Source organism: Sinohyriopsis cumingii, chromosome 1 (assembly GCF_028554795.1).
Source record: "Sinohyriopsis cumingii isolate HCF-2022 chromosome 1, ASM2855479v2, whole genome shotgun sequence".
Classification (NCBI taxonomy): domain Eukaryota; kingdom Metazoa; phylum Mollusca; class Bivalvia; order Unionida; family Unionidae; genus Sinohyriopsis; species Sinohyriopsis cumingii.
In genome coordinates, this window is record NC_142961.1 from 112,366,579 (window position 1) to 112,382,196 (window position 15,618).

General features: G+C 33.4%; 1 protein-coding gene across 1 annotated transcript in view; it reads left to right on the plus strand.

The window, feature by feature from the left end:
* The window catches only part of LOC149807626 (uncharacterized), a 247,293-nt gene extending 236,952 nt beyond the window's left edge, over nt 1-10,341 (plus strand). Inside the window, exons 48-49 of the mRNA XM_089968946.1 lie at nt 2,441-2,510; nt 6,733-10,341. Of these exons, the coding sequence (XP_089825072.1) occupies nt 2,441-2,510; nt 6,733-6,796 (134 nt within the window). The 3' untranslated portion in view covers nt 6,797-10,341. The remainder of the gene's footprint in view (nt 1-2,440; nt 2,511-6,732) is intronic.
* Nucleotides 10,342-15,618: the final 5,277 nt, after the last annotated feature.

The following is a 15,618-nucleotide window of genomic DNA, read 5'->3' on the forward strand; positions in this document are numbered from 1 at the left end:
GCATTTGCATGGGAAAATATGAACTCATTTTGTCGGATGGATATACTGCTCTCCCAAGGTCGTGCAGTATTCCATCCCAAAAAATTGTTCATATTTTCCCATACAAATGCAGTAACCTATAATTTTATTCTTTTCTTCTAATGTATATTTTATTTCTAAAAACTTTATGACATTGAAATTTTAAATTTATGGAAGCAAGTGTGATATGTTTGGTGAAATAGAGTTTAACATTTGCTAGTATTGCTGTGTTAAAGTGCCTGAAAAAGTTTCTTATATATATATATTCATAAGCATTGTTTATTGCATATATACTAATTTCCATGTCTCGCAAATTATTTGAAATGTGTATTTTGAATCTTTATCTTATTTTTTTCTCCTGAAACACTTGTATATTTAATTGCCAAGAATTATAGAAATCCATGGCCATAAAGAGTAGGAAAAAAATCATGCATTATAATTTCAGTTTGTGTGAAAGCCATGTAACTCTTTTGACCACAAAGTCAAGCTTCATTTGTAAACTTAACTTGTAAAGCTCTTGGAAGATTTCAGTTATGAGCCTTGACTATACATGTTAATTTTGCCTTTATCTATGAAAATAATTTTTATCAGATACTTTTAAAGTAGGCAATATAATATAAAGTCTAGGAGATAGTTTACATAATAATAATAAGAAGAAGAAGAAGAAGAAGAAGAAGAATTCAAATAAAGGCTTTATTTAACAAGGATAGCTCAGAAAATACCAGTAATCTACTTTAGGCCTTTAAGATATATACAGAGTGCAATCAGTCACCCCCAACTCACATTCTAGTATATATGCATACATTAATACCCCCAGTCATGTACATACAAATTACAGACCCACACTAGTTAACTATTCATGGAAATTGTAAACACTCTAACAGATGAAATTACTAATTGTAAACACTCTGACAGATGAAATTACTAATAGTAAACACTTTAAAAGATGAAATTACTATCAGCGTTCACTATTCACATGGAAATTATAAACACTAACAGATTAAATTACTATCTGTGTTCACTATTCACACGGAAATTGTAAACTCTAACAGATGAAATTATTATCAGTGTTCACTATTCTCATGGAAATTGTAAACACTCTAACAGATGATGTTAGTATCTAAATTGTAAATACTCTATTACTGTCAGTGTTCACTAATCACATGGAAATTGTAAACACTCCAACAGATGAAATTAATTACCAGTGTTCACTATTCACATGGAAATTGTAAACACTCTAACAGATGAAGTTACAATCAGTGTTCACAATTCACATGGGACTTGTAAATACTCCAACAGATGAAATTACTATCAGTGTTCACTATTCACGTGGAAATTGTAAACACTCTAACAGATGAAATTGCTATCAGTGTTCACTATGCAAAGTTAAACTCGTGTATAGGACATACAAATGAAATACAGGAAAGTAGCTTGAGGAGATGAATAAGGCTTGTGGTACTAATTAAGACTCAGATCTCATCCACCTAATATGCCTGTGGTGAAAAGCTGCTATGCTAAAAGATTCTTTGATTTCTTTTTGGGATATTGTTCAATATTGGCTCCAGAGTATGGAAAACTAATTTTAAATAATCCTCTCTTTTGTTTTGGAATTAGAAAGTTTGTGGCCATCACTGAATTCAGATTGAGATTTTTCTGATTTGTTACTGAAAAGCATTTTTCAAATAAATTGGAGAAGGCTTAACAGAAACTTACACTTAATTTTGGCTTTTTAAATAATAGGTTGTGTTCTTACAATACTGCATAAGCCTGCATATTGAAATGGTCAGTTGTTAATTTATGTAATCCTAGTGAGCAATATCAGGGCCACATGGGACTCTTGATACATGGTAGATTTAGTTTTCTTTAATACATACATATATATTTAGTATTTTTTTCTATACAAATACTGGATGGCCTGCATGTTATTATTTGTATATATGTTGTGTTCTTTTCTTCATGTGTTAGCTTTTATCCAGATTTTACAGTAATTGTTAAGCCTGCATTGGAGGAAGATCAACATAGGAAGCAAGCTGGCATCCATGTTCATGTCTATACATCTCTACTTCCATCCAAACATCCATCCACATATATCCGTCTTTATGACTGTCCACACCCTAGATTAACCTCAGTGTTAATGGGTTTTTTATGTGGTCAGTTTCTCAGGTAAAGCTGGCCACAGAGTCATTTTGTTTGATATATGAATGCATTTTGCTGCATACAACACCAATTTACTGAAAGCTCATATGTAGGCTTGACATATATATTCACTATGTACCTGCATTAATGTTTTAGCAGATCAGCACAGAGGTAAGTGAAGGATTTATGTTTGCCATAGTTATTCGATACAAAAGAGTACCCATAAACATCTGCAAATTGTTTGCAGAATTTTCAGTAGCGTTTAATACTTGTTTTTCTTTTGCAGGTGATGATGTGTCTTTGCAGGATCCTGATGATATACTGGACAGGTTCATGGCAAAACAGAGATATAACAGGTAACAGAGGAAGTCTTATTGGAAAGATTTCCATTATTTTTATTTTACTACTATCTCACTATAGTGTACTCAGTGATTAGCATGACACAGTCTACCAATCATTATGATTTAACCATAAGTCTTAATGAAATGACCCTTAAATTACAGACTTTAAGATTAATAGCTAACTTTACAACAGTATGATCATTGCAGTCAAATCTGGAAACTGGTTTGTCCATGATTGATCCAGATATGGATTTCATATTAAGTTCAGTAGAATTGGTCAGGGAACCAGTCAAACTTTTAAATTAGTACCTCAGATGCTTTACAGTCATATTTTATACAAAATGCCTGATGATCAAACTGGTGCATATAGCATTTTTATAAATATCATAAGCCTCTAAGATTATAATAATAATAATAATAAAGACACTAACATAATAAAATGTTATTAATCGGGTTAATATTAGCAAGCAATTTGCATCAGGTAAAATACTGATGACTGGCTGTAATTTTAATAAGACTGCAATGGGATGTTTAGATTTTTCCATTTAGGTCAAACCCCTCGAGTTTTCAATTGTAGTGTCCAGTATCAGTTCTTAAAGGTGCATTCTATGTTGGTCCATCCCTTGAATCAGTCGGTAACATCTCAAGGGACTTGACTGAATGCCCATTCAAGTTGTAGTGGTTGGAGACTTTCAGGTCACTTTTGGGTTGGGGGTTGCCCAACTAAATATATTTGGATTGTTTGAGGGATGAATCTGAGTGACAATTTAGAGCAAATGACCATGTATTTTTTTATATGGATTATATCATCTAATGATGGTAGGTAGAATTCAAGTTCTGTGAGGCAACATTCTGACTGGTAATTAATTTGTATTGACTTCATTATCTAATGATGATAGGTCAGATTAAAACAAAATGTATATGAACTAACATTCTCACTGGTAGCTAGCTGGTGTGGATTTAATTATTTGATAATGATAGGTGGGATTCAAGGTTTGCAAGGCATGGTAACTACCTGATATGAACCTTATTTGTCTAATCATAAAAATAGGTAGGATTCAGGGTATGCAAGGCAACATTATATGTGGTAACTAGCTGGTATGTCATTTATTGTTAGCTGATTGGTAGGATTCATGGTATGCAAGGTAACATTATGACTGGTAATTAACTGGTACAGACTTTGTTGATTGATAATGGTAGGATTCAGGGTATGCAAGGCAGCATTTTGACTGGTAACTAGCTGGTATGGAATTTATTGTTAGATGATTGGTAGGATTCAGGGTATGCAAGGCAGCATTTTGACTGGTAACTAGCTGGTATGGAATTTATTGTTAGATGATTGGTAGGATTCAGGGTATGCAAGGCAGCATTTTGACTGGTAACTAGCTGGTTTGGAATTTATTGTTTGATGGTTGGTAGGATCCAGGATATGCAAGGCAACATTCTAACTGGTAACTAGCTGGTTTGGAATTTATTGTTTGATGATGATAAGTGTGATTTAAAGTATGCAAGGCATCATTCAGACTGGTAACTATCTGGTATGGGCTTTGTTTATTGATGATGGTAGGTTTGCATTTTAACCTTATGAGCTCTGCTTCCTTATCTCTTGCAAGCAACATGCAGAACGCAAAAAAAGACAGTTGAAAAGAACAATTATAGTATCAGAGATGCTGCCATGATTGCATGAATCATGCACAGTTTTTATGAATTCACACACTTGGTGACCAGTGATGCATGAGAACTTCTGCAGATTAGTTTAAAGTAATGCATTTGAAAATGTTCTCTGTGCAGTATACAATTTTTATTCAGCCATTCACCCATTTAAGTGCTTGTTGTAACATAACCCACGCCAGTAGAGGTATTGTAGCACATGTCATGACTTGTTTTTGTTTGTAACTGTTTATACATCTGGGTTCTTTGGCTTGACACAAATGGATGTTGAACTGAATCTGGTTGACACATTGGGCCCTGGCACAAGCATTACATCATAATTTGTACTTTACATTAAGGAAATTTTACAAATGCACATTTATAATATAGCTACCTAGAAGACCCAAAATAGCTGATTCCCAGATTGGATCATTTTTAGAGGATCACTTTGTTTGGCAGATACTGTCTGATCATAGTGATGAAGGCAATTTATTTTTAAATTTATGAAGTATATCAGGCTTTTGGAGCTGGGAAAGTGTTGATAGAGTTACCAGTAAGTGATTTTGATCCTGAAAATGGTGTTAAATATGAGTCTGATGTAGATGCTGTATGGAGAGAAACAGATGGCATGTAGACAATTTCAAAGGCAATTTCGCCCTGTGGGATCTTGTACTACAAACCCATTTAGCCCAAAATGGATTAAGAAAAATTTCATAAATAAGAATCTAAAAGTGAAATTAGAAAGTAAAGATATTTATTTGATCAAAATACCTCTGAACTAACAGACTATGATATTAATATACTTAAAACCCTGTTCCAGCATGATGGAACAGATAGTAAATCTAGCATAGTAGTCAGTAAAACACTGATTCAGGAAAGCGAAACAATGGCAGAGCTTATGTTAGTTAAAAGTCTTATTTTGGAGCAGAATTATCTAAAAGACCATATATACGAGCAGTGGAAAAATGTACATAACTACCATAAGGAACAGGCCTATTAGTTGAAGCAGAGCATAAGTCAAATTTGCAGATTTTTCAAAATCTACATCCATCCATATAGAAGTTGATGCTGAGTATAAGATGAGACCACATCAATAGCTTGGCTTTTTCTTTTTCACTTTGTTCCACACAGTGTTGAAAATTTTGTCATATCTGTAACTCAGTAGAATTTCTGGTCAGCCTCATTAAATGTAGCTAAAAGTACCTAAATTATTTCATATGAAGTATTTTAAATGAATTATGCACTCTTAGCTACATTTAATGATGCTGACCTAAACATATACTGAGTTTCAGATATGATAAAATTTGTTATCTTATGTGGAATGAAATATAGAAATGACCGATTTCATGAATATTAACGGTATTACTGTATGCTATTTCAGATTACTAGCGACAGGGAATTATATCACTGATGCTAAAATGCTTGTTCCACAATTTTGTTCTGAAGAGAGAGGGAGGGAGGCATATGTATTCTATTTCATTTTTCCCTCTGCAACTCAAGATCAAAATAAAATTTGCCATGATACGGGAGTATGAGAGAGATATCCCAGCCCATCTTCAAACTATGTTGTGCATTACTGCCCTTATTTAGTTGAAGCTTTTGTCAGAGAGAGAGGAAACAGTATTAAATTAAATAGTATATGTAAACTATTAAAATACATATTAAATTAAATAGTATATGTAAACTATTAAAATACATACCATACTCCTTTAGTTTCAAAGTTCCAATATTCACAATATTTTTATCCATGTGGACTCCAATTAGGTTAAATTCAGAGAATGAACATTTAGCATGCTGTGTAATTTTCTCTGCAAGTACATTGACCTCTCCTTTCCCAACAGATGAGATTATCCTTTATAAGTAAATGCATGGACACTTCCTGTAGTTAGGCAGCATTTGGTTTTGATTTTTGCTCATGCTAGTTGTTAATTTAAACTGCTGACATTTCTGTTGGCAAGTATAAAGGTGTCACTGGTTGAGAGACTCACATGAATAAACACTGGTATTTCCGTTCATTCCACAGTACCATTTTTCATACTATTGGAGATTTTTTTAACATATCTAAAATTACATAACATACAATAAAGCGATTTGAATAACATAATCCATATATAAGTCGAATTGAAGTATAAGATGAATCCCGGATTTTCTGGTCAAAAAGTAGTGACTTATAGTCTGGAAAATATGGTAAATATTGAACTATGGCCTTTTCCTCCTCCCTTTCAAAAAAGCAATCCTAACTTTATTTTTGTGTTAAGGGGGGAGCTCCCTCCTATTCGATAAAATCCTGGCAGCATCTCTTTAGAATCGTCACTACACTTAGTGCAATACCTATGTCATTTTTTTCTATTGGCACAAAATTCAAACATTAGTCAGACTTAGTATGACCTTCATTTGCATATCTTATGTCTCTATTTAATATTCAGAGGGAAAGAAAAATAAATTGAAACTGTGGAACCAAAAGTAATAGAATCTCTCCATATGCAGTGTCTGTAATTGCAAGTAGTAATCAGTTGACAGTTGAAATAAACAATAGAGGGAAAATTGAAGCGTTTTCATTGAAATGCTTTATTATTCTTACTTTTAGACCGCCTTCAGGCCAGACTCTGCAAGATGATACATGGTTACGGCCAGGTAGCAAGGTCTTTTAATACCTTACGACTGCACTGTTCGCAAATTCATTGACCACAAACGAGAATGCAAGTTGAAGTGGAATATAGCCACATTGTGTGATTAATTTCCAGCTGCAGGATCATATGCTCTTGTGTTCCTTGGAGTTTTTTACCATTCAGGAAATCCAAATTTCTTTCCACCTGGAGGATCAGGAGCTGTTTTGTTCCTCGTAGTTTTTATAACATTCAGGACTGTCACAGCAAGTGTTTTTTGGTATAGCCGTAACCTGTGTAAACTGCTCACCAGTGAGAAATTTTACTGTGGTAAACAATAAATAAATACTTCAGCCTCTTTGCAAAATTGCCTGTTTTGTTTCTGGATGATCTGAGTACACTTTGCTTTAAGCTGCATAATTTTTGCACATTTAAAGTTTGCACATTTATGGGCCAAACTTTGTTACAGCCATGACTATACCACCAACCACAATGGTCTTATCAGTCATATTTGTCAGAATCTGTCTTATTCTATTTTATCTCATCCTTTGAGTTCCAGGTGTACAGGAGTGTAATAAATTTAGAAAATTCCAAGTGTTATTGTGTGTTATAACTGGTATAATAAATGTGACAATGAATTTATGTTAATCATGCGATGGGTACACACAAATTTAAGTGAACATAATAGTTACCATACCAGCTGAATAAAGTAAAATGTATGCTGTTTGGATACTTTGTAGTTTGTTTTTCGGTCATTTTTTTTATTAAAGATATTTATTCCTCTGATTCAGCAATTTAGTTCTACAGCTTTTCATGAATCTCTTGATGGAGTTTTGTAATACATATGAAAAAATTAGGTTGATTCATTTTGCTTCAGCATTGCAACATAGGCAGATTGCAAATGCTCCCTATAGTCTAACTTAAATTACAATGGTTTTGCAGCATAGGCAGATTGCAAATGCTCTATATAGTCTAACTTATATTACAGTGGCTTTGCAGCATAGGCAGATTGCAAATGCTCTATATAGTCTAACTTAAATTACAATGGCTTTGCAGCATAGGCAGATTGCAAATGCTCTATATAGTCTAGCTTAAATTACAATGGCTTTGCAGCATAGGCAGATTGCAAATGCTTCATGTAGTCTTACTTAAATTACAATGAATTTAACTAACGCTTCCCTTTTACATATTGACTATGTATCCACAAGTATGGTTGGCAAGGGCAGCCTTTCAAGTAGAAAAAGCACAGGAAACAAACATCTAATGCAAATAGGCAAAACTTTCAGACCAGGCATTCTCATGTCTCAAAAATGGTTAGAAATCATACCAGCACCTTCATTCCTTACCTCATGTTAAAATAATGCTTCACAATATTCCAGGATTTTCTTCTTTTTCCCCATTCTTTTTGCTGGTACTGGAAAAGTGTTCATACCACAGATATCACAGTGGGGTATTGGATGCTTGAGACTCATGGAGACAAACAGTAAATAACTTAATAAATCATATGTTTCTTCTTGTGTATAAATACAGTTTTTAATATCATTGACTCAATCCTCACGTCTCAAATATTTAAGAAAGCTGTTGACAATTTTATAAGGAATAGGATACTGCCTCATCAACATTGAAACTGATTTTGGGTTTGTTTTAGGTTTTCTTTTAATCAGTTGCTGTAAACCCATGGCATGTAGTTCATCTTGAATTCTTTTCCAATGTTTTAATCAGAATTTCCCTATTACCTGTCTAGGAATATTTCAGTAAAATTGTTCTTAATTCTTAGAATCATGTGTCATTATCACTATATTTATCTTATCAGAGGTATACTGTATGCTTTAATATTTGAATCTCTCTTATTTGTATGTTATCATTCACTCACCATTATTTTCATTGTTGTCTCATTTGGAATTTTTATTTGTGATAGATTTATGATATTTGTAGATCTGTGATATTTGTTCATGTATATAGTTAAATCTTTGTCCCTCCAGCAAGGTCTTTTTGTGGCCATCTGTTTTCATATTACAGAGAAAGAGAATGTATGTGCCTGAAAAATGTAACTTAATTTTAAGGTATGACTTCCTACAATGATTTTCATTTCCTCTTTCTGATTTAAAATAAAAATAAAATTTCATTTGTGATAGTTTTATTTATATATTGTTATATTGTAAATGTTCATTGTATATTACATCAAGTACATGCAAATATTCAGTTGATTCTTTAAAACTTCAATGGCCTTCATTGTGTTTTATTGTAAATGTAATGTATGAATATGTAAATTAACATTACTGCAGTTTAGGTATATGTTTTCATTTTGATGTATGTTTCAAGCTTTATTCAGGGCATGCATGCTGTATGTTACATGCATTGGACATATTTGGTTTGACCCATTCAGTAGATTTACTCCACACATTTTCAGCCAAACACACTTGAATTCAAAGACAAATAAAAATTTAATCATAAACTGTTCATTGAAACTGTGACAAGATTCAGGTTAGTTATTGTTATTTTGCAAAATTTTAATGATGCAAAAACCATTAAAATTATCAACATAAAGTTCCCCCCAAAATATGCATTTCCTACTTCATGCAGTTATTATTTAATACCAAATAAAGTTTTGTATTATCATTTTATTATTTTCCACAGTGTGGTCATTTCTAACAAGGTTTCACCTTCATTTAATGTTATTTAATTTATTGTGTGCCTTTTAAGATACAAATATGGATGTTACTTTGGTAACTTATGTAATCGAGTCTGTTTGTTACAGATTACTAAAGATAAATACCTCCTATATTTGTATAAATATTTAGTTGTTTTTGATATCCAACAGAATTCTATTATCATTATGAAGCTGTATCTATAACATTTTGAGAACAGTATTGTAGAAAGTGTTCTTTATAGCGATCTGGAGTTTTATCTGTGGGGTTGGATTGATTCTGTTTAGTTGATGAAATTATTTTATTGGTATAAATTTGAAGAATTTTATTACTAAAATATAACTTTTCAAACCATAGACAATTCTTCTCTTTTAGGCAACTTTTTCTTCAGATTTACTGAATGACCTCAAGAATGGTTTCTTTTATGATACATCATTTAATACATTGATTTAAACAAGTTTGAAAATGTTTCTTTTTCTTTTCTTCTTTTTAGCTGATGATTATTTTTGACCCATTTAGGTACATGCATATATGATTTAGGCCCATTCTTGTATAGCAGATCTCATATGTTTTGTTTCTGATTTTGTCTAGTGACATTTACTGACATCTTTATGAATGAGACTGTACTATTTTATTAATAGCCCAGAATATCATTAGCTTATACAGATGCTATAGAAACAAGCAGAGTAGAAACTGATTTATTGCATTGTTTCAAAATTCAGAATTGTTAGACCTTTCATTAATTTCAGTTACACATCCCAAGTAAATATCAGTTATATCCTCAATCAAAATTTCAGTCACACAATTTAGTTTTTTTAAATATTTATCAATAGTGTACAAAAATTTGTCAAAAGATCTTTCTATTTTTTTGCAAATTTGCTAAAGGAAGTTTATATCATTTAGCAGGCTTAATCTTTACATTAATAAAATTATTGAAAATTACACGTTTTTGTCTTTGTTTTATCTAGCCATCAATTCTCTATCCATTGCACGTTTTGTGGCAAACTTTAATGATAATCAAGTGTCATTTTGTAACAATGATGCCATGCACACTAAAACATTAATGATAATCAAGTGCCATTTGTAACAACGATGCCATGCACACTAAAACATTAATGAAAATCAAGTGCCATTTGTAACAACGATGCCATGCACACTAAAACATTCATGATAATCAAGTGCCATTTGTAACAACGATGCCATGCACACTAAACATTAATATTGTGAAAAATATAGTAAACAAAATTACATGTAATCTCATATCTTTATCAAAATTGATGTTCAGTAGAAAATGCAATTTTACCACTCCTTGGATCTTAAGATAAACTTCATTCTGCTTTATTTTGTCAATAAACTTTTACATGTCCTTTGTGAAGTGGTTTAAAAGATTTTTCTTTCCCTTTAGTCTGCATTCTAGATTTTAGCTCTACTGGTCACACACCAGAAGAGCTTAGGGGATGGTCTTTTATCCATCATTCATTCATCCATTAGCACAAGTTTGTTATCACTATTCATCCTGAACTGCCTGAAGAATTGCTATGAAACTTTACATACATTTATCCCATTGTCTAGTTGATCCTGAATGAACATGGTGCTAATCGTATATCGAACATGGTGGCCATCTTGCAGCTCACATATCCAATATAGTCGCCACAGTGGCTATCTGAAAAATCTTGATGTTGTAACTTCTCCTTAGTGAATGGTCATATCAACATGAGGTTCTCACTAATAAACTTCTTATGATGTCTAGTTGGTCCTAAATGAAAATTGGGCCAGTCTGATGTCCAGTAAGGCTGCCATAGTGGCCATCATAGCAAATCATCAATAGTCCTCCTGAACAGAAAGTAATATGGTTATGGGGTTTACACTTGAAGACTTCTTATAATGTCTAGCTGGTCCTAAATGAAATTGGGTCAATCTCATGGCCAGTGTGGCCACCAGGGCATCCATCTTTAAAATTTTATCAACACTTCTCTAGAACAAGAGTCATGTTGATATGGGGGCTTCACAAGGAGACTTCTTTTGATGTCCAGTTGATCCTAAATTAAAACAGTGGTGATGTGAAGCATGGCAACCCATGTAGCCATCTTGAAAATTGTTATCTACACTCTTCCTGAATGGATGGTCTTATCAAAAATGGGGTTTTCACTAAAGGACTTCTTATGATAATTGGTACTAAATGAAAATTGTGCCTTTTTGATGTCCAATACAGCAATTCCATTAGCCATATTGAAAACCTTGTTGTCACTTCTCCTGAATGAAATGTAATATTGCCATGGGGATTTTACTAGAAGACATCTTATGATGTCTAGTTGGTCTAAGATGAAAATGATGCCGATCAGATGTCCAATATGGATGCAACAGTGGCCATGTTAAAAATTGTGTTAGTCCTCTGGCATGAAAAAATAATATTGCTACAAGGTTTTCAACAAAATTATTATGAGTTAGAATAGGCCCAAAATTAAAATGGTATTGATCTAATGTTGAACAGTGCTACAACATTAGCCATCTTGAAAATATTATCCTTACTCCTCGTGAATGAATGGTTGTATCAACATGATTTCTTTTTACTAACAAGATATTTTTGTCTGGTTATCCTATTGGTGAAATTTGGATATTCAATATGCTAGCCACTGTCTTAAAAATGTCGTTATCACTATTTCTCCTGAATGATAGGTCATATCAGCATGAGGTTTTCACCGACAGACATCTTATGATGTCTAGTTTGTTCTAAATGAAAAAAGGTGCTGATCCTGCATATAATATGACTGCCACAATGGCCATCTTGAAAATGTTGTCACATTTTCATATATGGCTGGTCATACAAACATTATGCTTTACATTTTGATACAAAAGAAATACTAAGATAATTGTTTGCTTGCATGAAATTGAAGTGATATGGATAAAGTGAAGCATTCACAACAAGCACAATTACTCGGGCATGATTATGAAGCTTTGGCAGGAATTTGCCAGGCCCCAACTTATCTTGGGAGTGGAGTGACTCTGCAAAAGGTACATAGACAATATGTAATACAATGCTTTTACTAGTGTTCACACCCAACAGGAGTGACTTTGCTTAAGTTAAGCAGCAGTTTAAGCATTTTTTGTCAAAACAACAGACAAAAGTGAGTCAAGAAAACAAAAAAATTCTTTAACAAAAGCATAATTGGTTTGTTTTGCCAACCAAAAATAAAACTAGGTAGCCTGTGCATACAATTATTTTTTAGGTCTGATGTACATAGACCAGAGGAGCATATTGGATGATTTTTTGTTTGTCATCTGACATCCATCATCTGTCATCTGACATCAGTAATCCCTCTGTTAGCACAAGTTTGTTATCCTCCTAAAGTTTACACACACATTCATCCCAAGATCTATTTGGTCCTAAATAATAATCTGATGTCCAAATTAGCCTCAACAGCAACCATCTTGAACATCTCATTGCTACTCCTGAATGCAAAGTTATATTGGCATGGGATTTTTAACAGAAGACATCACAATGTCTGTTCAATCCTAAATGAAAATGGTACTGGTATGATGTCCAATATGGCTACCACAGCAGCCATCATGAAAATCATATTAGCTCTACTCCTGAACAAAAAGTCACATGAACATGGTTTTTTTTAACCATAAAACTGTTGGTGATGTCTGATTGGTGCTAAAATAAAACTAGTGCCCCTCACACATCCAGTATGGCTACCACTGTTGCCATTTTGAGAATCTTGTTATCACAACTTCTTTTGAATGAATGATGTCTAATTGGTCATAATGAAAATGGCACCAATCTGACCTCCAATATATCTCCCACAATAAACATTTGGAAAATCTTATTTTGGCCTTGATGGCTCATCATATCAGAATCATGCTTTCACTAGAACACTTGTATTATGTCTAGATGGTTCTAAATGAAAATGGTACCATTTTGATGTCTGACTGCCACAGTGGCCATTTTAAAAATATTATCACTGCTGTAGCTTATGCCATCGACAGGGACAAGTCATTACCCAGGAACCCACAAGATATCCATTTACTTTCCCAATGATCACTGTATGGAATATTTTGATTCCGATTCATTACCTCCTATGGAAAACTTTTATCATTGACTTTAACAGAAGAAAGGTACGCTCATTTCCTTAATATAAAACTACAAGGATTATATTCAATAGTGTATGAACAATATTGTGTGTAGTTTTGTCATCAACACATTCACTGATTCAAACTGGAACATTTATTGACTTGTTGTGGAATTAAGTTCTCTACAAATGATGAAAGAATACAAAGATGGTTTTGTGAACGTTATGGATATTCTTTTTCTTTGGTTCAGAAACATAGTGTCCATCAATCGCAAAATGATACTGTATTGATCATTGGATGTCTAGTCTTGCCCCACAAAGTTGTCAACCTTGTAACATTTGTTTAAGTGTTTATGCATGAAGAAATATTACATTTAACATTCGTTTCAGTATTTGCAAAGGATAAAAGGTTTGTGGACTCAACAAAATACGCCATCATCCTCTGTTGCTAGTTTCCTTTAGGTCCACATAATTCCCCCTAACTTGTTTTCTATCTTATCTGTACTGCACATTGGGATGTTTTCCTTCATGTTTGGTTCTCCATTTCTGAGGGATTTTCTCTTTCGCATTTTCTTCAGCTAAGAAGAATAAGCAACCAACAATGTCAGATTAGTCAACGGGGGAAGCCATAGCCTCATTAGAGCAGACACCCCCTCTTACACCAACTGCGGGAATACCCAACGATATTTCACGAGGGAAAGATTTAATTTGTGAAGTAATGGAGCAGGATCATACAGGATCTAACATTGTGCAGTAACTTAGCATGAAGGAGGTGATATGAGATCATTGGGAAATCCTGTGTTAAACTGGTCCTTAGGTTTAACATGGGGATGGTATTATTGGGTGAAAAGTGTTTATGACATACAATGGCAATCATACAGTTAAAATTTGTATCTACAATCCAACACACTATGTGTAAAATCTAACACCTGATTTTTTCATTACTATCCAAACAATCCATTTAAGAGGGCAGGAAATGTTGATACAAATACTTTCACACAAACATGCAAATATACTATCACAAAAACGGGGGGAAGATGAAATAGAATGAGGAAGAAATATACAAAATCTTTAACACAAACATACTATCACACTGAAGGAAGTATAGAAAGTGTTTATATAAACACTACTATACCCCTACATACAAATATACCATCACACAGAAGAGAGAAGGGGTAGAAGAAGTTTTCTTTCAACGACATAGATTTATGCAAACTACATACATACACAAAACAAAACACAAACGTTTTATGGCAAATAAGATTAGTATATGTCTTTTTCGAGATTTGGGTGGCACTTAAAAGGGTCATTTGATTTGCCATATGCAGTAACAGTGGTCATACCTCGATGGTCAGGTGCTGCAGGCTACACATTGTTTTCACTATTTCTTCAAATATGCTTTTGTGGAGACCATGAGCTTAAAACTAAAGTCAGCAGAGATAAAGAATCACACAAGTCTTTATACCACTTTCTCAGTTTCTTTACGGAGATGAAAGTACGTGTCTCTTCTAGACGTTATATGATCTTTGGTTCTTGACTCATCAACATACATTTTTCGTGTTGTTTCTATGATGATTCATTTAAAATCAATAGCAATGTTCTCTAGTTAGACCTGTAATTCTTTCAGCAAAGGTATGAGCACAACAGCAGACTAAACTTTGTTCAAGTTCTGGCCATCTTGACATCATGACTGTAATTTTGTTGTCTTCCTGTTCATGATCAAAAAATTATTCTCATCTCCATTGGTTGTTCATGCTCCATCGTTTCTAATAGAATAGGATCACTTCTCTCAAACTGTTGATTCCAGGATCATTGTCAAATTCTGCATACAAGATGTTCACTTGCTGGAGCTACTGCAAATCGAAGTTCAACACAAAGCTAGCCTGATTTTATTGGATGGAAATGTTATGCCTTGGTCTGGAGTGAAATCAAATCTCACAAAATATATCATCATGTACAACTGTCTTACAAAATAACATGGCTGCTATTGGTATAAGGAACTGACTCTGTAGCTTCAAACACTGCAGATCTCAAGTAATTATTTCTAAACAAAGTTAGGTTTAAAGGCAGTCTGACACACACTGTTTGGCCATCTCAAGTGACTTCTATCTAGGCCACGTTAAAGTGTTGGGACTCAAAAGGATTT